The sequence below is a fragment of the Aspergillus karnatakaensis genome, assembly GCF_047715665.1.
Source record: "Aspergillus karnatakaensis strain CBS 102800 unplaced genomic scaffold BJY04scaffold_6, whole genome shotgun sequence".
In the NCBI taxonomy this organism is placed as follows: domain Eukaryota; kingdom Fungi; phylum Ascomycota; class Eurotiomycetes; order Eurotiales; family Aspergillaceae; genus Aspergillus; species Aspergillus karnatakaensis.
Window position 1 is genome coordinate 292,019 of NW_027395718.1, and position 20,188 is coordinate 312,206.

The window sequence follows — 20,188 nt, forward strand, 5'->3', positions numbered from 1 at the left end:
TAGATCTGAACTATATAGGTAGGTATAACCCCGCAGTAATCGCTTTGTAAATGAACGAGTAAACTGGCTTGTATTTCACATCCTGGCACTTTTCGTTGTACCTCAAGCATCGCTAAATACCCAACATGGCTCCAACAAATCTTAATGACATTCAAGCTCCAGCCGTGACCCCTGTGCCTTCAAAATCCGCCCCGACTACTACGACTCGAATCGAAAAGCCACCACAGGTTCAAGTCCTAGGCAAGACGAAGAGCGGCAAGACTCTCAGAATCCGCAGCTACCCCGCATTCGATAACCTTGAGGATGAGCGCCTCTATCGCAAGCAGCATCTAGCCGCTGCATTCCGTGTCTTTGCGGACCGTGGCTTCGATGAGGGCGTTGCGGGACATATCTCTGTCCGTGATCCGATCTTGACTGACCATTTCTGTGAGATTCATTTATTTCCAATCCATGGCTCATAAGTGAAGAGGATGCTAATGCGCGACACAGGGATCAACCCACTCTCTGCACACTTCTCCCTAATCAAAGTCTCTGACCTTGTTCTCGTCGACGAAGAAGGCAATGTAGTCGAAGGCGACGAGCCTGTGAACCTTCCAGCCTTTGCTATCCATTCCGAAATCCACAAAGCACGACCAGACGTTAACGCTGCTTGCCACGCACACAGTGTCGCCGGCAAGGCATTCTCTTGTTTTGGGCGTGAGCTCGAAATGATCACTCAGGATTCTCTCCGCTTCTACAAGAGCCATGCAGTATACCGAGAATTTCGGGGCGTTATTCTCGACGGCGAAGAGGGAAAGCGTATTGCTGCGGCCTTGGGAGATGGCAAAGCTGCCATTCTTCAGAACCACGGTCTGCTGACTGTAGGTGGGAGTGTCGATGAGGCGGCATTCTGGTTTATTAGTCTCGATAAGACATGCCAGGCGCAGCTGTTGGCCGATGCGGCGTCCACGGCTGGGTATAAGAAGATTTTCATTAGCGATGAGGAGGCGGCCTACTCGGCGCCGCAGGTTGGAGGACCAGAGAAGGGGTGGCTGGCTTTCCAGCCCTATTATGATGAGCAGGTTGCGAAGACGAAGGGTGAATTTTTGTTGTAATCCTGCAGTACGTCGATGGCAGTATATTGTCTTAGCTTTACTCGGTCCTGGTCCTTTTTGAAGTTCACCCCGCTTATCAAAGGCATCGTATATATTGCTGGTTTGTAGCTTCGACTATACCTCCGAGTTATGTGGACTTGTACATTGACCTAAACATCCCATGTGTAAGTGTTATAACGACTATATCTCTTGTTCATGGAGCTGAGGAAATCTACCGATGTTAGGCTTCCTGGTAATTAGCTCTAGGGTCGACCTGCGGCTGAGTCGTACCCCATCATGAGTGGCTTCTCTACAGCCCTACCCACTCCCGAAGCCTGCCACAAGAACGAATATCTCGAAGGCAATAAACTGTTCATCACTCAACAGCTTCATACTTCATCACCACTCATGCCCCTAGGTTTACGGAGGGAGACTTACTTTGAGCTCATCTCAATTTAAACTGAAGATGCATGGATTTCTCTAACAACTCAGTCCAAGCTACCACCTTCGTTTGTTATACTATTACAGCAATTACCAGCGTCGACTATGATTGTTATACCAAGCCCTAATTATATAATCAAAACCAAGCTTACAATGTTAACATCGCTCGCGAAGATGGTAGCACTAGTTTCGTTGACCCGGTAGGTTTTCAGATCGACAATAGCTGGTGCAGGTACCGCGAATGGGGTGATAAGGGACGGGCATCCTGATCGAGTATGTAGAAAATATTTTGCACCTGAGTATGCTTTGCTAATGTCAGTTCAGTCGTATTTAAAACGGGAGAGGTAACATCGGGAACTATAGTCAAGGGTTCTTCAAATATATATAAAGAGTTAGGTTCTTTCGTGTAAGTGCCGTGTCAACTTCCACAGCAAGCTCTCTACTCCGTAAAGGTCTATATCACGCTCCCAATCATCCGGTACCCACCGCTATTGGAATTAAATCCATTAAGAAGCAACATAGGTGCCAAATCCATGCCGAAAAACACCCGAGCTCATCGCCAAAGCACGATGTTAGCGAGGCACGTGACTGGATTAGCCCTCTGGCGTCGACCCATGCGTGGCAACAGTGCTGCCTTTTCTCCACAACGCTCAAGTCTTTCTTGTTCCTGAATGAGCTCTAGATACCTATGATGATACCCTTTTCATTCACTATGCAAGATCAAAGCAAAGCCCTCCAAAGTGCAGTCTTGAGGGCTCCATCACGGATCAGTGATAGCTGATCAAAACTCGTGGAAAAGAGCTCTTTTTCAACAAGATCGTGCTGGTAGTATAGTGGTTAGTATGCCTGCTTCCCAAATAGGAAATTGAGACTAGCAGGCGACCCGAGTTCGAACCTCGGCCAGCGCACGCATTGTTTTTTGCTTGTGGTCGAGCGAGATAGCTCAGGGGGCTTGCACAGCCTCAAAATCCGAACGCGGGCACGGACCGCAGCTCCCGAAGCGGGCTAGCCGCCCCCGGTCACGCTAGTCCCTTATAGGGTACACTAGTCCTGAAATGCACTAGCGCCGTCCGCCTCCGCACTTGAGCACCATGACCATAGTCACCATACGTTCTCGTTAACCTCACGTCTTCGAACTCTCTATTATTCGAACTCGGGTCGCCTGCTGGTCTCAATTTCCTATTTGGGAAGCAGGCATACTAACCTTTTTCTCCTTCGACAAAAAAATACCCACTTGCTGCTCTAAATCCACCTCAATACCGTGTATGAAGAAGCCGGCGACTATAGTGTGCTGAATGCTGATTCCAAGTGTGGCATCTTGTTCATAACAGCTGGCTGTGTTCGAAAGACTGACACAGCAGAGTCGAGGCCTATCCATTATGTGGAAGCCATCGATGATGGTTCCCACGGGTATAGGTATACCCATGTATTACGCCACGTGTGGAGGCCTATAAACCTTGACACCTGCTCGAATTTGGCAAATTTCACTTTCCGAGACCTTTGATCCAAGTATGAGATCGATAGCTCGATCCGACTATGATCAATGCGCTTGAGTGATGCCAGTAGACCTTATGGACTGGAACTTTACTGGACCATGCAACAAGAGCCCCTGGGTCTTCTTCAACTCTGCTTCTTGCATGGTTCGTCTAGTCCTGCGGGTTGAAGCGTCCCTTGTCATAGAATACGAAAGGGGCAGCCAGCCGCAAGTGTTGAGTAGCAGCTTTTAAGTAGATGGGTAGAGTCTACTAACATGGATTGCGATGCGGATATCCTTACATTGGAGCTATCTTGATCCGGCCAATCTCTACGGCCCAAACACATAATATTCATCACAATCTCTCTCAATTGCTTAGCCATGCTTAAGCCCCAGAGCTCACTTAGCAAGTCCTGGTCGCTATTGTTGAGCTCTACAGCAGGGGATGTTTTAGTGCCGAGAACCACGCAACGCAAGGTGCGAGAGATAACCCGTTCCAGATCAGATGCCCGTTGGGTCGTTCATCTCATTTGAGACTATAATTTGAACGAGTAATGTATGGACAAACCTTGACCGACCCCTACGGAATCCTACGGAGACGCACCACTCCGTAGGATTCCGTAGGGTTCAGCACCCAGTTCGGAGATAGCCTTCCTTATCCCCGTCAGATCACGATAACCACATCCTCCTTCCAAGCAACAGCCAAGCTTTCTCAGATTTCTTTTTCTCTCTCCGTATAAGTCTATATCATCACTAAAGAGTTATACGCGTTGACAATGTCTTGCCCAGATTGCTTCACAGGCCATGTTCACGACGGCACCCCTAAAGGTAACGTCACGACTCTCCATGGATTGGACGTCTATGTATCCGAGCCTTCGATCCCCGCAGAGCAAGTCAGGGGCATTGTTGTTATTATCCCAGATGCCTTTGGCTGGGAGTTCGTCAATAATCGGCTCCTAGCTGATAACTATGCCGCGAAAGGAGGGTTTAGGGTCTACTTGCCGGACTTTATGAAAGGTATGTGCACATTTCTATCTCAACTCACCTAGACTCTGGAGGATCTCGAAACGTGCAAAATGCTGATATTCGAGCGATAGGAACCGCTGCACCGGTCTGGGCCATAGACTCAGTCCGCGCAGTCATGAGGACGGCGTCGCTTTATGACTGGCTTGTCAAACCGTAAATTCCCTCTGCCATTTCCCTAAAAGAACTGATATCAATTGATTATACCAGATACCATATAGCATCTGCTGCGACTGCTTTAGTTCCGTTCATACTCACGAACCGCCCTGCAAAGTCTTACCCCATTGTCTCTGCTTTCTTCGAAGCTCTCCGCAAGTCCCCCGAAGGAAGCAATCTCCCAGTTGGTGCGGCAGGATTTTGTTGGGGCGGAAAACATACACTACTCCTTGCTCGAGGAGACTCAATAACAGTTAATGGTGCCAAGAAGGCGCTCATCGACGCTGGGTTCACCGGCCATCCAAGTCTTCTGGAAATCCCGGGGGACATTGAGCAAACGACGTTGCCTGTTAGCTACGCGTTGGGCGACCTGGACAACAACCTCAAGGGTAAGCAAATTGAGGCTCTACAGAGGGTTGTGGAGGGCAAGGAGGATGATGAGGTGAAGGTATATGTGGGGGCGGGACATGGGTTCTGCGTTAGGGCTGATACAAATGCCGAGGAGAGTGGGAGGCAAGCTGTTGAGGCAGAGGACCAAGCAGTTGAATTTTTTAGGAAGTGGTTTGATAGGGCTTCGTCTTAGTTTTTAGCTTCAATCTGCTGTTGGGATCTTGGAACTACCCGATAGGCTATTTGCTTCGAGATAATGAACAGTACCAATATTTTACAGGAGTATTTTCTAATCCGAAAGAGGTGAATGAATCTTTCCAACTAAGCATTAATCACTCATAGAGATTCCAGGGGCTATATTCCTGTTACATGGCGCTGCCATGCGCATCTGGATGCTCAACAAGACCCCTAAGCTTGCCACCAACCCGCTTAGAAAGAGTCCTATAAGCCCCCTCTTCAACAACCCTCCCATCTTCCAAGACAATAACATTGTCAGCAATCTCCATCATTTCCTTCGAATGCGTGATGATTATAACCGTCAATCCGCGCCTCATATCAACAAGCCCCCGCACGGTCTGCCTGATAAGCTCCGCGCTTTCCGGGTCCAGAGCTGACGTTGCCTCGTCAAGGACAAGAATCTGCGGGTTCCTCAGGAGAGCGCGAGCAATGATGACCCTTTGAGCCTGACCACCCGAAAGTCCGATGCCCCCATCTCCGACAACGGTTTCATATCCTTTCGGCAGCGAAGAGATAAACTCGTCAATCCCGGCTGCGCGGGCTGCGGCGCGGACGTTGAAGAGTGTACTAAGTGGTGAGCACGGGTCGAGGGCGTAGCTGATGTTTTCCTGAATAGTACCAGGGAATATAGTTGGTTGTTGAGAGACGATCGAAATCATAGAGCGAAGGCTTGGAGTATGGAGTTTACGGATGTCGATACCATTGAGGGAGAAAGTTGGCGTTTCTGAATATGACAATGGGGATTCGTAAAGTGACAAGAGCAACGAGGCTATTGTGGATTTTCCGGACCCGGAGCGTCCGACTATTGCTGTGCAAGAGCCTTCTGGGATGTTGAAGGAGACGTTCTGGAGGACAACGGCATCTGGACGAGACGGATAGTGGAATGTTAATCGTTCTATGCGAATAGGAGCTGCTTTGGGTGTTTGAATGGTGCCTTTATGCTCATGGGAGGCTTGCACTGGAAGTTCAACGAGACGTAAGAGGCGTTGTGCCATTTCGCGGGAATTGCTAATCTGGGGTACTGCCCTTGTTAGCTAGAGTTGTGTTAAGAGAAGTAAGGGACGTACTCCATGTCATGACGGTGCTTGCATATGCAATGCTGAAGAGGAGAACAGAATTCACTGACATAATGTGGTCGACTGTGAACTCGTTGTACCGTACTAGAGTTGCTCCGTAGTAAAATAGTAGAGCTGCTTTTGTTAGTTTGAGCTCGGAAACAGACCTTCATCTAACTCACCACTGATAAACACGATCATAGACTCTACTAGCCCGAAAAGAGGCCCGGTATATATCGCCTTCCGCAAACCCAAGGTCAAGCACTGAGAGGCAGCTTTGAAGTGCTTCAGATGGAAGTGGTGCTCTAGCGTCAAACTCCTCACAGTCCGTATCTCCGAAAATGTTTCTAGAAAAACCTCAGACGCAGTCATTCGAGCAGCTGTGCATCGCTTGTCCCAAATGCCACTGGTGGTCTCAAACCCGCTCGTGACGGCGTAAATGATCGGACCACACGACAGCGCAACTAGTGTCTGTTTCCAACATATCGCCATACTCCAAATAACGGCCATGACTGTGACCAAAAGGGAAATCAGGACGAATGCGCTGAAACGGGCGAGTATGTTTCGGACGTCCTCTCCACTCTCATGCAGGCATCTTGATATTTGCGCCGCACTGTTCCTATTGTCTTCGAACCAGCTTCGTTCTTGGTCTAGAACTTGGTGAAAAGCCTTCTTTCGAAGACGATCCACCCATGATTGGCCGCAGGTGTCGAATAGATGATACATGAAGTAGGTGATAAATGCATCGCAGATCGCAATTCCTAGGACAGCCAACGCCCACCGCATAGCCTCGTTCTTGCCATTGTAAAATGTCTGAAGTAGGCAGGAGAGAAAGTAAGAAAAAAGCGGAGTCGCACTGGCGTGGGCAAGTGCGCATAGAACCGCAATGAGCAGGAAGAAGCGCTGTTTATGTGACAAGCTTGGTACGACGGACTTTAACGCTGTTCGTATGGGATTATCGATGCTGGGCGGCATCGTGTCTGTTGACCTGACATGCCGCAACTTTATTCTCTGCTGACGTGACTTGAGCTGGCGTACTTTCGAGCGTTTGGAGGATGAATTTTGAGATTGAAGTTTCTCGGCCTTGATAGGGAGGCTATCCAGCTCAACTTCAGTGTATCTCACAAGCGCGTCTTTCCTGAAAGAACCATCTCGTGAGAGCATCTGACCACGACTGAATATCGAACTTCTTCGGCTCCCCCAATGCTGCAGAGAAGAATGGTTGGAATACGTTCGTCTCGGAATTGCTGGAGGAAGTCGACCGTTTCCTGGTGTCGAAGACGACGCATCGGAAGAGTCACTGTAGAATCCGCTTTTCGAGAATTCGTCTTTTGAATCTATAGGCTCAGGTTGTCTGAAAAACTCACTCAAAAAGGGATTCAATTTAAGATCGCGTTTGTACCCAGCCTGTACGAGAGAGCCTTGGTCCAAGACATAAGCAAAATCATCATCTCTGATATGCGACATGTCATGCGTGATGATGATTGATGTCTTTCCCTTCCGCCATTTCCGGATGGCATTCATCACCTGCATGCGATTTGCACCGTCTAAAGCACTAGTTGGCTCATCCAAGATAAGCACCGGGGTATCTCGTAGTCGAGCCCTTGCAATCGCAACCCTTTGCCTCTGGCCCCCGCTAAGAGCGTTACCTCCTTCGCCAACAAGTGTGTCAATGCCATGTGGAAGGTTTGCGATGGTAGTCGTGAGCATGGCCAAGTCTATAGATCCTTCTACCTCGTGTTTCTGGACGTTTCCGTGCCCGAGCTTGCCAAAAGCAATGTTATTGAAGATCGTTTCATTGAAGAGGATGCTTCGTTGCTCGACGTAGGTGATGTTGTTTCGGATCCAGCTTACACTGAGCGTTTGGATGGGATTCCCGTCTATAAATAGCTCTCCTGAGGTTGGTAGATAGAAGCGAGTAAGCAATTGCCCAAGCGTGCTCTTTCCAGATCCGCTTTTACCAATGACAAACGTTGTCGTGTGGGCAGGGAAACAAAAGCTTGTGGACTGTAGACTGAGTTTGTCTGGCTGTGAGGGATATGCAAATGATAGCTATTGAACATTAACTGAGTATCGTTCGACAACAAGATTTGACAACTCACGTTTGACACCTTGATATCGCCTTCGCAATGCCTCGGGTAGAGTGCTCCTTGAATCTCCTTTGACGCTTCTTTCGCGCCGCCATGTAAAGCATTCCTTAAGGCAGTTGCAGCGACTTTACCTTTCTCCAAGAAGACCAAGTGCGGCATCATGGATTCGAGGGACTGGGCGGCTGTAGAGCAAGCCCAGAAGGTCCTAATAACATCGCCCCCTGAGAGCTTTCCAGACGTTACCAAAGTGCTTCCATACCAAAAGCCTTGCACAAACATTGCAAACATCATGAATCCCACCGCTGCAATCTGGAGGGCATTGAAATGTGCTTGTCTGCCATGGTGCGATGCCGCCTTGTCCACCCCGCTACTGAATTTATCCTCCTCCACGCTCTGTGCGTTAAGGCACTTAACGGTGTCGATAGCAAGTACAGAAATATTCACGACCTTCGAAGCAGTCTTGAGTTCTTTTTGCTGATTTTCGATGGCAGCGTTGATTTTCGGTGCAAGGATAGGAACGATCAAGGAGACGATTGGCAGTCCCGCAAGGATGACCAGGGAAAGGTTCCAGGAGGTATAGAATGCAACACCGAGAGACACAAGAGTTCGAAAGGTGTATTGCAAGACGAGACCCAGGGAATTAGAGGTACCCGTCTGTAGTTCCTGTATACGACTGCAACAAGATTAGAATAGAATATTCTCGCAGTGACAGGCATAGACTGAGCTTACACTTGAAGAGATCCCAAGAACGTACGTGCGCCTTCTTCCTGCTCTTCGAAGAACCGTTGATCCTTCCTTAACAGGCCCTCAAATAATCTCCCGCGAGCACACGCAGCTTGTAGTTCGCCAAAGATGACGAATAGGATAAAGTAGACTGCATTCCAAAACCACCCAAGAGCGCCTAAAGCGACAAAATGGATGCAGGCCTTGGTGACGCCGTGGATAAAGACCGAACCAGTGATCTCGCCCCCTCCAAATAGTGTATACTGATCGAAAACCTCGCCAAGGACGACGGAGAACAGAGGCGTTGTAAAACTAGCGATGAAGCAGCACACTGAGGCTATAACCAATGTTGGGACATGTTTTCTTGTTGTGAAATCGAACAGCGGCGTCTTGAAGAGATTTAGCAAGCGATCTTTCAGAGGTACAGCCATAGTTGGCTAATGCTGAGTTGTGGTTTTCTGCATTGGTGTTATTTGGGAAGAGAAATCACATATAACGACGAACACAAACTGGCAGGTCGCTTGTAAAATGCCAGCTTGTAAAATGCCAGCTTGTTAAATGCCAGCTTACTTTGATTTGGCTAGGAATCACCAGTAAAGACAAGGGTACCACCTGATGGCTGTGTTCTTGTATTCCCCCGTCCCAATGCGGTCACATTGAGAAGTGGTTTTGTGCACGAGATCAAAGGGCCGGGTTGGATTGTTCTCACCACGAGGCCCATGCCACGCTGAACACCGCTACATTTGCAACAAAGAAATTCTCTATATACATTTGCATCCGCCATATTCCGAATTGACTCTAGGAAAAGCTACCAGGGTGATGGCTCTACTAGAAACGCCACTGGTATCGGGCTCCCCGACAGAGCCGTGAGCCGAGCTGCGATCCGAAGCCTATGGTCACTGGAATGTCGGATAAGCAACTTCGGAAGTCCGACGTGCCTGGATAGTCTCTATGATCTAAGCTCTAGCAACCGGTTGTTGTTGACGCAGGCACTGTAATTATGAGCTCTTGCTCTTTGCCTGTGCTTGCTCGTAGACCCAGTCATTGAGACCAGCGCGGTTTCTAGAGAATATTAATAAGCATGTCTTTGACATGCAGCATCACCAGGAGACTTACCTCGCAATCTCAATAGCGTAAAACTGCATCCGCATGGCTGTAATTCCCGTCAGTAAAAGAGCCCGCGCGCTATTAATGAATCGGTCACGACTCACCGAAGATTGTGTTGTCCTGCTCATACTCGGTCTTGGGGTTCGCGCGCAGCATAGTGCCGAAGTTGAAGTCGTGCACCTTCTTCTCGTACTGGTTGATCCAGTTCCGCCACTTCTCCTTGCCCTCCTTGCTCTTCATCGAGTCCTCGTCGATTGTTGCGGCGGGGTCGAAGTCAGGGAATTCCTCCTTGAAGTGCTCGTATATTTCGTCGTCCAACTTTGTGAGGCGCAATTGTGATCCGGGGACCTTCTCGAGAATCGACCAGTATGTCATCAGGTGTTCCACGGCTGCACGGTGTGAGTTATGCTTGATCTGCTTGGGGACGATGAGGGAACTAACCCTTAACGGCGAACTGCTTCTCCATCTAGTGAACCTGTCAGCACTGTCATGAGAGTGTGGGGATAAAATACCTACATCATCCAGGTTTTGGGCCTGCTCTGGGTCGAATGGCTTGGACATTTTGGAGGTTACTGCGATTGTCAGAAGGTAATATGACAAGGAGCAAAACGAAGGATAGTAAAGAGTATGAAGAGGAGCGATAGTCAGTGGTTTGTAATGACTCCCTCATCACCCCGCGCTGCTCGATTTTTCTGCCGAGAATTTGCTCCCGCCTAAAACCCCGCCGCACTACGTCATTGGAGGATGTCTTGGCGGTCAAGGTCCTACTACCTACTAGGCAGGTACTCCGTAGGTAGGTATCTATCTACCCTAGTTTTGATTGGCATGTTGCCCTCCGCAATATATGAGAGCAAGAGCTGTTGTTGCGCGTAGGGGCTCCGAGAACAGGTTTGGTTCAATGAAATAGGCTCAATAATGAACAAGAAATACTCCGTACATATGCCTAGAGAAGGCAGCGTTGGATTTTTTTATCCTTTTCGAAAGGCAAACAACGAAACGAAGGGCTCACAAACACCATCATCTTCATGTCAGAGAGAGAATGAACACCGCATATTCAGCTTTCCTGCTTGGAGGATTCTTCCTCGGCCAGCTCTATCTTGAGCTTCTCCATCTCAAGCCTAAGCGGGGCCAGCTCCAGCTCCAGCTCTGCGATCCTGACCCTTATGGCGCCCGCTCGTTCAATAGACGCTGTCGAGGGGGTTAGTGTTGTTGCTGGCTCGTGCAAGACTTGCTGGTATCCGGTTGAATAGTCCCAGTCCATACTGACATCTTCCCTGCCGCCTCTCTTGATCGCATTGATGTCGCCTTCGTACATTGAGTTGCTAAAGTACTCTAAGATCTCAGGGTGGTTCCTATAATTGTTGTTGAGACGGAGGCACGGATACCCTGCCTTGATGAGCCGCTCCATGAGAGATCGTGTTTCGTATTTCACGCGCTTTCTATTCTGCCTTTTCGAGATAACAGTTGGCGCGAGTTGTTGGGGGTCTCCAACGAGAGTCACTGCGCGGAGAGATGGCAATGTCATGGCTGTCGCATGATCGCCCTCCAGGCATTGCGCTGAATTATCACAGACTAAGAAGACTGGCTGAAACGCAGCACGGAATACTTCATTAGTATTGCTCAGAGTTGTTGCGACAACCCTCGAACTCCTAAACAAAGTCGCCTGCGTATCCTTGAAAGAATCCCTCAGTTCCTTGTACGCATCGCCTCGGAGAAGCCGTACGCGGTTTTGATTGATAAGATCTATCAATCTGTTGGATTTATTGTCCCCAGATACCCTTTCCTTCTGAGCGATATCTAATACCATGTGATGCATTTCATATGCTGGCGGGATGGCAGAATCAGCAACTTGTCTTCGCCCACTCCGTAGTTCGGCGAGCTGGCACGACAATGTTCGAGAGCGAGTAACGGTACCAATCCAGCTCCGAATGGGCTCATGCTCGTGAATGGCATCAATCACACCTTGCAACAGTTTGTCCACAGCTTGGTTGAGGCCTGCAGCCAACATGACCTTAATATCAAGGCAAGCAAGCACAAGGATAATGACAAGCGCGGTCCTTGTCTTTCCGGTGCCTGGCGGGCCCTGTATTAAACACAGCCCACATACGATCCTGGTGACTGCCGCTTGGAATGCTTCGAGTTGGGCGGCGTCCAAGGGATATTTTTCTAGAATGAACCTAATCCTTGCTTGCTGCTGCTCTTGGGGAACGGTGGAGATCTTGCAGGCATCCAGTATGAAGTAGTCACAGTGTTTCGGGTTGAGTTCCGTGCCATCAGCCAGCATCGTTCGTTTCGAAGAAAAGCCCCGGTCACCATTCTTGATATTTTCCTCTAGCTCACCGAAGACCTTGGTAGAGGACATTTCTCGAGGCGCTGCGATCTGCTACTATCGGCAGCACGTGGTTGAATTGAAGCGACGATCCTCAACTGAGAACGGTTCGAGTATGTCAGCCTGGATCGAAAGTCGACAGTGAAGACGATGTCAATAATAAGAGCAGGGAATGGGTGGTAGGGTGATCAAGGGAGAACTAACGGGCTTTTTTGACAGTAATAAAGACTTCCAGGAAGAATTGTAGGCTGAAAGTGGTGAAGTCAAAGTTGTGTTGGTAGCTGGCAGACCATGTTTTGGTGTGGTGGGCTCTATTGAGACCTCGACAACGTGCTAGATCATGTATCTCTGAGCTCATTAGGGAATAGGGCTCTGTCTCGGACTCTTTCTGTCGCAGTCCAGGCCTTATGTTCCTTTTGCTACGTTATGGGCTCTTCAAGTTGCCGTCATGCACTGATCAAAACACCACATCCAGCAGCAGAGGATATCCCAACGTTTATATCAGAGCGTCCCGGCTTTAATGGGCTATTTTTGTTGTTGGATCTCGGTCGGAAGAAACGTCCTATAGAGTAGCAGGCAGCATATTCCTATCCTTAGATCTCGCCGAATATTGTTTAACCTCGTTCATCCATCAGAACCGTCCCTACTGCTCCCTAAACCATACCTTGATAGTTAACTATTGCAGCGAGCTCAGACGCTACAGTATCACACAGCGGCAATGTGCGTGGAATCGTGTGGGAGTGTGATATCAGGCTCTGGATTGTGGCATAGACGAAGACTCCATGAACACAATGGGCCCCAGCAACAGGCTCTGTCTTGTCTGGTATCTGACTAACGGAATTACGGGAGGTCTCGCATCTTGGCTCGGTTACGAGTAGTCTTCTTTTAGGACTCCAGTGACAGCTATCACTCCTCGCTCGAAGAGCATTGAGCTTGGGCATTATGGTGGAAAGCAGAAATGACCAGCAATAGACATTGTATGTCCGAATTTGTTCAACTTCCTGATCCCCTAGGTATCTATATATAATTGTGCAACGATTATACAACTATAGGTACCTGCCGAAAGATGGCATACGGAGAAGACGGCTAGTGTGCATGCTGTACCTTGCCCTGCGTAAATCTCTTCTCAAAACCTCTGCCTTCAAACCAATACTATTTTGGCGTCGGACATGTTCGAGCAAATCTTCCATGTAAACTCTTGGAAAAGGGTACTCAATGAGGGCGAAAAGGCAGAATCAATCAAGATCAGCACAACAAACTCAAGATATAAGTTATAAGCATCTACCTCTCTCCTCAATGGCGTATCCGCCAGCCTTCCGGCATGATAAGGTATCCAAACCATAGAATTAGTGAACGATATAGATCTGACCCCAAACATGTGGTGTTAGCTATGGGATCCGATCAGTTCCAGAACCTGAAACAGCCCCACTGTGCAAGTGTACTAAGCCATGACATGACGATATACCCCTCTTCCTCAACCTTTCCTTTTCTTTTTAACCATCTCACTCACCCTCATTTCCTCGCTGTTTAACCACTAGTCATAGTCTCTCAACTTTCCATCTCTCTGTTAAGTCAATCCTCAACAAAGCAATCATGGACCGCGCCAAAAAGCCCACTGCGATCGGCATAACCAGCACCCCGCCGCAACCAACAATCTCCCTCCAAAACAACATCGTCCAAGCCTCCCTTCCCACCGGCGAATCCGTCACTGTAAACCTCTACGGCGCGACAGTAACCTCGTGGAAAACTGCCGACGGTGCAGAGAAACTCTGGCTCAGTGATGCCGCAGTCCTAGATGGCTCGAAGCCAATCCGTGGTGGAATTCCCGTCGTTTTCCCTGTATGCCTTTCCTTTCTTCCCGGCTCCAATCTAAATCTTGCCTGATTAATTGATTACTGATATTTTTCTTTGGTGACATAGGTCTTCGGCCCCCCTCCTCAGAACCACGCGACGACCCCGCTCCCACAACACGGTTTCGCGCGAAACTCACTCTGGGAATTCCTCGGCAAGTCCTCCTCCGAATCCAGCGACAGGGACAACTCGGGCTCCGACGACGCAGTGAAGCTTGATTTTGGTCTTGCTACATCAAACCTGACGCCGGAATTCCGCTCGAAATGGGGGTACGAGTTTGGACTGGTTTATAGCGTGACGCTGTCAAGGGAGGGGCTTGGGACATCGTTGCAGGTGCAGAATCAGGGCAAGGAGAGCTTTGAGTTCCAGGTTCTGCTGCACACATATTTCGCGATTGAGGTTTGTTCTTTACTTGTCTTTTCTGTGGAGTTATGAAGTGGACGGTGACTAACAGCTTGTCGGACTGAGAAGGATATCAACTCCATTCGCGTTAAAAACCTCAACGGAAAGACCTACATCGACAAAGTGCAGAACGCCAGCGAACACACCGAATCTGCGCCCTCAATTGCCTTCACATCCGAGACGGACCGCGTATACAAGGATCTCGACCCGGCTGTTCCGCTTGTCATCTCCGATAATGAGAAGGATCTCTATAGCATTACGCGTGAGGGTCTGAACGACGCCGTTGTGTGGAACCCATGGATAGAGAAGGCAAAGAGCATGGGTGACTTTAGCCCAGATGAGGGATACAAGAAGATGGTTTGTGTTGAGGCGGGTGCTGTCAATGGGTGGCAGGCTCTGGAGGCTGGAGAGAGCTGGGAGGGAGGTCAGTTTATCCGGGTTTAATTCGATGGACGCCGGAGTTATGAATTGAAACGAAGCGAGATATGGGAAGTAATGAAGTACTTATCCACATTATGAAGCGAATACGATCTGAATGAAGAGATACTCAGAAATACATAACTTGATGTTCATGCCTATGTCTACCCATGGCAATGAACTGGAAGTTGTCATACATAATCATCCACGACGCCCGAAACCCTCATTGTGTCGAATATTGTCTAGTATAATACGCAACCCCCGAATCATACTACCCAGAATCACCCGTTCCTACGTAGGCTTCAGTCCCTTTGGGCCTCCCCGCGAGCCCCTGGTATCTCCCCAGTTTACCCTCGAACAAATCTCAACCTGACCTCATGTTGAGAGACCTTTTCCTTCCTATTATTGTCTAGTAGGTTCTGTACGAGAGATTAGGCAGAAGGGATAGAGGGTGAACATTTGGACGTCTTAGTTGCGATAGAGATATTCGTCTGCTCTATGCTCGTCTCGGCTCTCTAACTCTTCAGTCTCCCACAAGCAAGGATTACTATGAGGCTCCCACGTGGAATCTATTTAACCATGGAGGTAACTCAGGAGCAGGTGACAGGTGTACGCTAATCGTTGCACGGTGTGAGCATTGTACAGTGTGTAGTGTATCATGTAGTACATCGGAGGCATGTAATACGGAACCGGAGTATGATTCGCAAGTACAAAGCCTGCTTCCTAGCATCTGAACTAAGAAATGTGTAAAGGGACCCCGGGCCGGTAGTACTCGGGGACGCCGGTGATGAAAGAACGCCGGTGATACCCTGCGGTAAAAGCGACGGAACAAAGCTGAGAAACAGCGTACTGTGCACGGAAGGTATATGTTCATGCCGCTTAATCGAGCGGAGGAGAGATGGAGTACGATTGCCGTGCGTATAATAATGGCCGAGCGTACAGATTGCTGGCACTGCTAGCCAAAGCACTGCGTAGCACGGAATGAATACAGCTCAGAGGAGGTATTTGACTCAATGGCTCCACGCCACTTGAGCGGTCTCAGGCGTCAACGAAATCTCGTTGGGGATGCATGCAATGTGCCCTAAGAGCCAGTTTCGATAGGACAGTCGAAGCGCCGATTTCCTTGTCGGATCAAGCGGATAAACCGAACTAAAGAGAAGCATCTCGATGAAGCTTCAAGAGAAAAAAAGCGAGAATGCGGCAAAATCCCTCAGGGGTTCAGTCTCGCTGACGCTGCGTGCATCCCTATTGGGGTGCGGTGCCCAGCCACCTGGGCAAAGGATGGATGTTGTACAGGAAAAGAAAGTATAAACCAACAAATAAGAATCTGAAACATCTGCATGTGAGACTTCGCCATCACACGATCAGCAGCGAGTTTAAAGCTTCATTGACGCGTTGCAGCGTTGGACTCAAACATTCTGAGACGACTGCTTCCTCTAACTTGGCGGCTGGCGCATGTTTGAGTTCAAGGAGCTACGAAGCAACCTGCAAGGGGTGTGAGCTTCCGAAGCAAGGGCTAAGTTGCTGAATGGAGAGCGTCAGGGACGTTAGGGGATCCCAGCTCGAGGTTCGGCTCTGGCCGCTGCGGACCGTTACACCGAGCATTCAAGAACGTGTAGTTCTGAAGGCAGCTGCAATGAGAGTAATCGGCGATCGTCTGCCCCAATGTTGGGTAGTATCACATCTGATAATTTGAGTACGGCCATAGATGGAGACTGCCGGATGGTGGGAGGATATTGTGCAATCGTTCTTGCCACTAGAGTTATCCACCCTCAACCTTACGCGGAAATGTGTAATTGAAGTCTGATGGAGGGGAAGTAAGGCCGTTCTTAAGCTTATGGACTGGCCGCAGTGTCCTGCGTCGCAAGCCGTGTCGACGAGGCAGAGCACCCCTTGCGCAACTCCTTGCAACTCCTCGTCCCCCTGGAGATTACAAACACAGCGACCCTATTCTTGGCCTATCTGTCGATAGACTAGAGAGGGAGATAGGCGTTGAAGGGTATGCGAAGCCTATCAGTGTTTCGATCGACAAATGGCGGCTTTAAAGCCAAAGTTATATCTCTAGTCAAGCGAGGATGCCTCCATAGTGTCGCGGAATACCAACGTTCAGCTTTTCAAACTGTTTGGCACGGACTCCGAAAGGTCTCAGCAGGATGGGGAATGTGTCACCCACTCCCCGTCAGCTTCTTACAGAGTCACTGATATTCTGGAGCATTGGGGTTGTTTTGTACATCGGACGGATGTATGTTTGCCTCCTTCGTCCCCGGCCTTCGCCGCAGAATCGTAGTGCTGACCGACCAGGGCGTCACGGATCATCGCCAATGGCACCATCAAGAGGTTATATTGTAAGTGGAGAAGATTCCCCAGGCGTTCATTCAGTGACTAACGTAAGGTGGATCATAGTTGAAGACTATGTGATGACCGTCACATTTGTGGGTTCTGCACCGATCTCGTTACGTAAATGTGGGCTAACCATACCACAACCTCAGCTCATCTATACCACCCTTCTGGTCCTGATTCAGATCTCTTCGCACTATGCGACGAATCTTATGGACCCAAAGGATTACGATCAAGTCCTAGGCGACCCTCAGCAAGTTCAAGATCGGATATTTGGCAGCAAGATTGTTATAGGGTTGGAACAATGCATGTTGTTCTCGACATGGGGGGTCAAGACGTGCATGCTGACATTGTTCTGGCGTTTGACAAAAAAACTCCGGCTTCGTCTGTATGTGAAGGTCATTGCGGTTTATGTCGCGGTCGGATTTGTGGTCATCATGGTGACCTACTATGCGGTTTACTGCCGACCATTTTCGCAGTACTGGGCAATGCCCGTGCAGGATATGCAATGCGCTACCTACCAGCGCTACTCAATCACGCAAGCAGTATTCAACATTTCGTCTGATGCAGCTATGCTCGCCATCCCGGTTCCGTTGTTGATCAAAGCTCAGATGAAGACCACGAAGAAGGTGCTCTTGCTCTGTATCATGAGCTTGGGAGTGTTTACCATAGTTGCAGCGATCTTGAACAAAGTATTCAACTTTGCGTCGCCCCTGACGACAACGTACCAGATATGGTACATCCGCGAGGCGAGCACAGCGATCTATGTCGCCAACCTTGTTTGCATGTGGCCTCTGTTACGAAAGCTTTTCAGTCTTGCCCCGACACAGCGCGGGAGTGGTCAAAACCGTGGGCAGGCAGGACATCCAAACAAAGTTTTCGCACCAGAATCTCCTGAGCAATCGGCAGACAGTTCGCAGTCACGGACATCGGTGTTTCTTGAGCGTACGCGACTGCTTGGTGGGTTCAAAGATCGGCGAACAACAGAAGGAGTGCGCAATGTAGCAGAGAATAAGATGTTGAAAGACGAGAGACAGAAGTCAGCCCAGACGGCGGGTGCAATCCGACATGAATTCAGCAAGACCAAAGGGGACGTCGAAGCAGGTGGGTCTCAGTTCAGCCCATAGTTCGGGCGTCAGTAGTTCAAGGCGGTATCAGAGCACGCGAGGAAAGATTTGGTTTCTGAGCAAAACTGCAGCTGGACGTCTTGGAGCAGAAGGAGAGCCTGGCTCAGGAGGATAGCGAGTCTTGCACAATGGACATCGGGCTTGCCGTGTGGTAAACCACGGATCAAGACAAGCGGCATGGAAGATGTGACGACAAGTCAGCGCCCGAATGGAGTCGTCGTCGTCAAAGTCTTCCATGCAGATAACGCACTCCATGTGCGCATCGCCATGGCTAGAAGCGGTGTCAATCTCCAGCGTCTTACCACTGGGTGTCAGCTCTTTTTCAGTGGCGTCAAAGGAGCGCGTCGAGGGCGATATCGGTTCTTGGCCCGGCGCAGGGTCGACCTCGAAGTTTTTGGACTTTTCGCTCTTGTGGGTCGCCAACCAGGCACTATATTTAATCAAGGGGAAACGAGCGTCGAGATCTGCAGGTGTCAGGATGGAGACGAGGGGCTCCAACGGCCAGCCTTCGGGATCGAACTGGCGATCGGGAGCTCGGAACCGGTGTCGCGTACCAAAGATGATCCTGTATCGAAAACTGTTCAGAATGAGACTATGACAGACACACCAGAAGAGGGTAGATAGCAGAGAGAGACAAAGTACCAGACAAAAATAAAGAAAACGGCGACACAGATGGGGGCCAGATAGCCCAGAGTGGCCCCGGAAGGTTCGTCCGAATCCTCGGCCATCGTAAGATACTACCTTGTCTGAGATGGGATTAGAGCATGGGATGATAGGAAAGTGGGCTGTCATTAAACACAATATTAGACATTACTAGCGAGACTATGGAAAGAAAGTAGTAGGTTGTGATGGATGAAGATACTGAAGATGAGAGAAATTTGAGGTCGAGCTGAGTCGAGTCGAGTCGCTCGTGTCTCCTGACCAGCCGAACCCCGCACCAAGACCGTGCCTAGGTTGTTGATACTCATCTCATCGGCTACATTTGATGCTATTCAAGAAGACACTCGGTCGCTTCTCGAGAAAGTCGTGACTAATGTCGTTCGTATTCCTTCGTCTTGTTGACTAGAATGTCCTTCAGCTGTCAACGACTAGTTAGGTAGGTTGAGTGCTTATCGGCGGTGGAGAACCCCAGATCACGATGTTACATCCGCCATATTAGCCAAGGTACTTTACTTTCAAACATATCTTACGCTGACCCGCCTGTAACCGGATATTATTGACTGTCCATTGGTGGAGAAAGCTCCTATCAAGCTTGGCTTTGGTAAATGACGGTAAGATACGGGGCTATCTCCATCTGACCTCCATTGCTCTAATTTGTGGGTCGCAAAGACATTCTGGAATTATTCACCTGGCCTCTCTTTGTTGATATCGCTATCTCGGTCGCCTCCAGAAAGTTCACTCCTGTTGGTAACCAACACAACTGAGTTCGCTTTTGCTTTCTCTCATTCTGTGGTTTAGATACAGACCATCTCCTCCGTATGCAGTCAGACAGCTAGAGATAGCGAGCTACCAGGATACAATCGCAATGACTTGTCCAGAACAAAGACTAAAACGCCACGTCCAAGCCAACCCCAGACCTGTGCTGAGACCAAGCCAAGATGCCGCCAATGCTGCCCCCAATCGCGTGGTCTTCCCACAACGGTTGGTTGCCCGATCCATGGCGAGAGCAGATGGATGAGACAATTGTAACCTCAGATTTCTCGGCTTCCCCGTCTGCCTCTTGATTCGGCCAAGTCCTGCACTGGTCTTATCGTGATTCGCCATCGACCCTTCGACCGCGTCTTCCATTTGTTCCATGCCTTCCATGTGTTCCTCTGCAGCCTTCGCGCTCTGCGTTTGCTGATCCCGCCTGCCCATCCCCATCCCCTATTAAAGCATCTTCCCACGCCCATCTTTCGCCCCCTCTTCCTCTCTTTCTTCCCCTCATCCCCCTTCCTCTCACCCTCTCTCTGTGTC

The 20,188-nt window shown here is 49.4% G+C and overlaps 8 protein-coding genes and 1 non-coding gene across 9 annotated transcripts; 5 read left to right on the top strand and 4 right to left on the bottom strand.

Moving 5' to 3' along the window:
• The first annotated feature begins 52 nt into the window (after window positions 1-52).
• Window positions 53-1,252, top strand: BJY04DRAFT_231014 (class II aldolase/adducin family protein). The gene is made up of 2 exons (XM_073719421.1): window positions 53-426; window positions 490-1,252. Exons 1-2 carry the CDS (start codon window positions 126-128, stop codon window positions 1,092-1,094), a joined length of 906 nt encoding a protein of 301 aa, XP_073575328.1. The 5' UTR covers window positions 53-125; the 3' UTR covers window positions 1,095-1,252.
• A 1,081-nt stretch (window positions 1,253-2,333) lies between these two features.
• BJY04DRAFT_t23 lies at window positions 2,334-2,422 on the top strand. Its single transcript has one exon. It is a non-coding gene; the product is annotated as a tRNA-Gly (tRNA).
• Window positions 2,423-3,570: 1,148 nt separating this feature from the next.
• BJY04DRAFT_179864 (dienelactone hydrolase family protein) lies at window positions 3,571-4,839 on the top strand. The gene is made up of 3 exons (XM_073709969.1): window positions 3,571-4,005; window positions 4,086-4,167; window positions 4,222-4,839. The coding sequence occupies exons 1-3, from the start codon at window positions 3,765-3,767 to the stop codon at window positions 4,748-4,750; spliced, it is 852 nt and encodes a 283-aa protein (XP_073575329.1). The 5' UTR covers window positions 3,571-3,764; the 3' UTR covers window positions 4,751-4,839.
• Window positions 4,840-4,922: 83 nt separating this feature from the next.
• Window positions 4,923-9,215, bottom strand: BJY04DRAFT_231017 (ABC transporter ATP-binding protein; the record flags this gene model as incomplete). The annotated part of the gene is made up of 5 exons (XM_073719422.1): window positions 8,669-9,215; window positions 7,952-8,612; window positions 6,032-7,901; window positions 5,862-5,987; window positions 4,923-5,815 (listed from the first exon to the last, which is right to left on the bottom strand). Exons 1-5 carry the CDS (start codon window positions 9,091-9,093, stop codon window positions 4,923-4,925), a joined length of 3,975 nt encoding a protein of 1,324 aa, XP_073575330.1. The 5' UTR covers window positions 9,094-9,215.
• Window positions 9,216-9,553: 338 nt separating this feature from the next.
• On the bottom strand, window positions 9,554-10,437 carry BJY04DRAFT_135287 (polysaccharide biosynthesis domain-containing protein). Its single transcript, XM_073708567.1, has 5 exons — window positions 10,286-10,437; window positions 10,211-10,235; window positions 9,874-10,158; window positions 9,779-9,815; window positions 9,554-9,724 (listed from the first exon to the last, which is right to left on the bottom strand). The coding sequence occupies exons 1-5, from the start codon at window positions 10,328-10,330 to the stop codon at window positions 9,661-9,663; spliced, it is 456 nt and encodes a 151-aa protein (XP_073575331.1). The 5' UTR covers window positions 10,331-10,437; the 3' UTR covers window positions 9,554-9,660.
• Window positions 10,438-10,823: 386 nt separating this feature from the next.
• Window positions 10,824-12,131, bottom strand: BJY04DRAFT_214316 (P-loop containing nucleoside triphosphate hydrolase protein; the record flags this gene model as incomplete). Its single annotated transcript, XM_073715187.1, has 1 exon — window positions 10,824-12,131. The coding sequence occupies one exon, from the start codon at window positions 12,129-12,131 to the stop codon at window positions 10,824-10,826; it is 1,308 nt and encodes a 435-aa protein (XP_073575332.1).
• A 1,382-nt stretch (window positions 12,132-13,513) lies between these two features.
• On the top strand, window positions 13,514-15,001 carry BJY04DRAFT_179871 (D-hexose-6-phosphate mutarotase). Its single transcript, XM_073709970.1, has 3 exons — window positions 13,514-13,937; window positions 14,019-14,348; window positions 14,421-15,001. The coding sequence occupies exons 1-3, from the start codon at window positions 13,692-13,694 to the stop codon at window positions 14,793-14,795; spliced, it is 951 nt and encodes a 316-aa protein (XP_073575333.1). The 5' UTR covers window positions 13,514-13,691; the 3' UTR covers window positions 14,796-15,001.
• Window positions 15,002-16,921: 1,920 nt separating this feature from the next.
• BJY04DRAFT_214318 (uncharacterized protein) lies at window positions 16,922-18,232 on the top strand (the record flags this gene model as incomplete). Its single annotated transcript, XM_073715188.1, has 4 exons — window positions 16,922-17,010; window positions 17,070-17,113; window positions 17,172-17,200; window positions 17,258-18,232. The coding sequence occupies 4 exons, from the start codon at window positions 16,922-16,924 to the stop codon at window positions 18,230-18,232; spliced, it is 1,137 nt and encodes a 378-aa protein (XP_073575334.1).
• On the bottom strand, window positions 18,185-19,475 carry BJY04DRAFT_135354 (putative RING finger protein). The gene is made up of 2 exons (XM_073708568.1): window positions 18,875-19,475; window positions 18,185-18,809 (listed from the first exon to the last, which is right to left on the bottom strand). The coding sequence occupies exons 1-2, from the start codon at window positions 18,958-18,960 to the stop codon at window positions 18,260-18,262; spliced, it is 636 nt and encodes a 211-aa protein (XP_073575335.1). The 5' UTR covers window positions 18,961-19,475; the 3' UTR covers window positions 18,185-18,259.
• Between the last annotated feature and the right edge of the window lie 713 nt (window positions 19,476-20,188).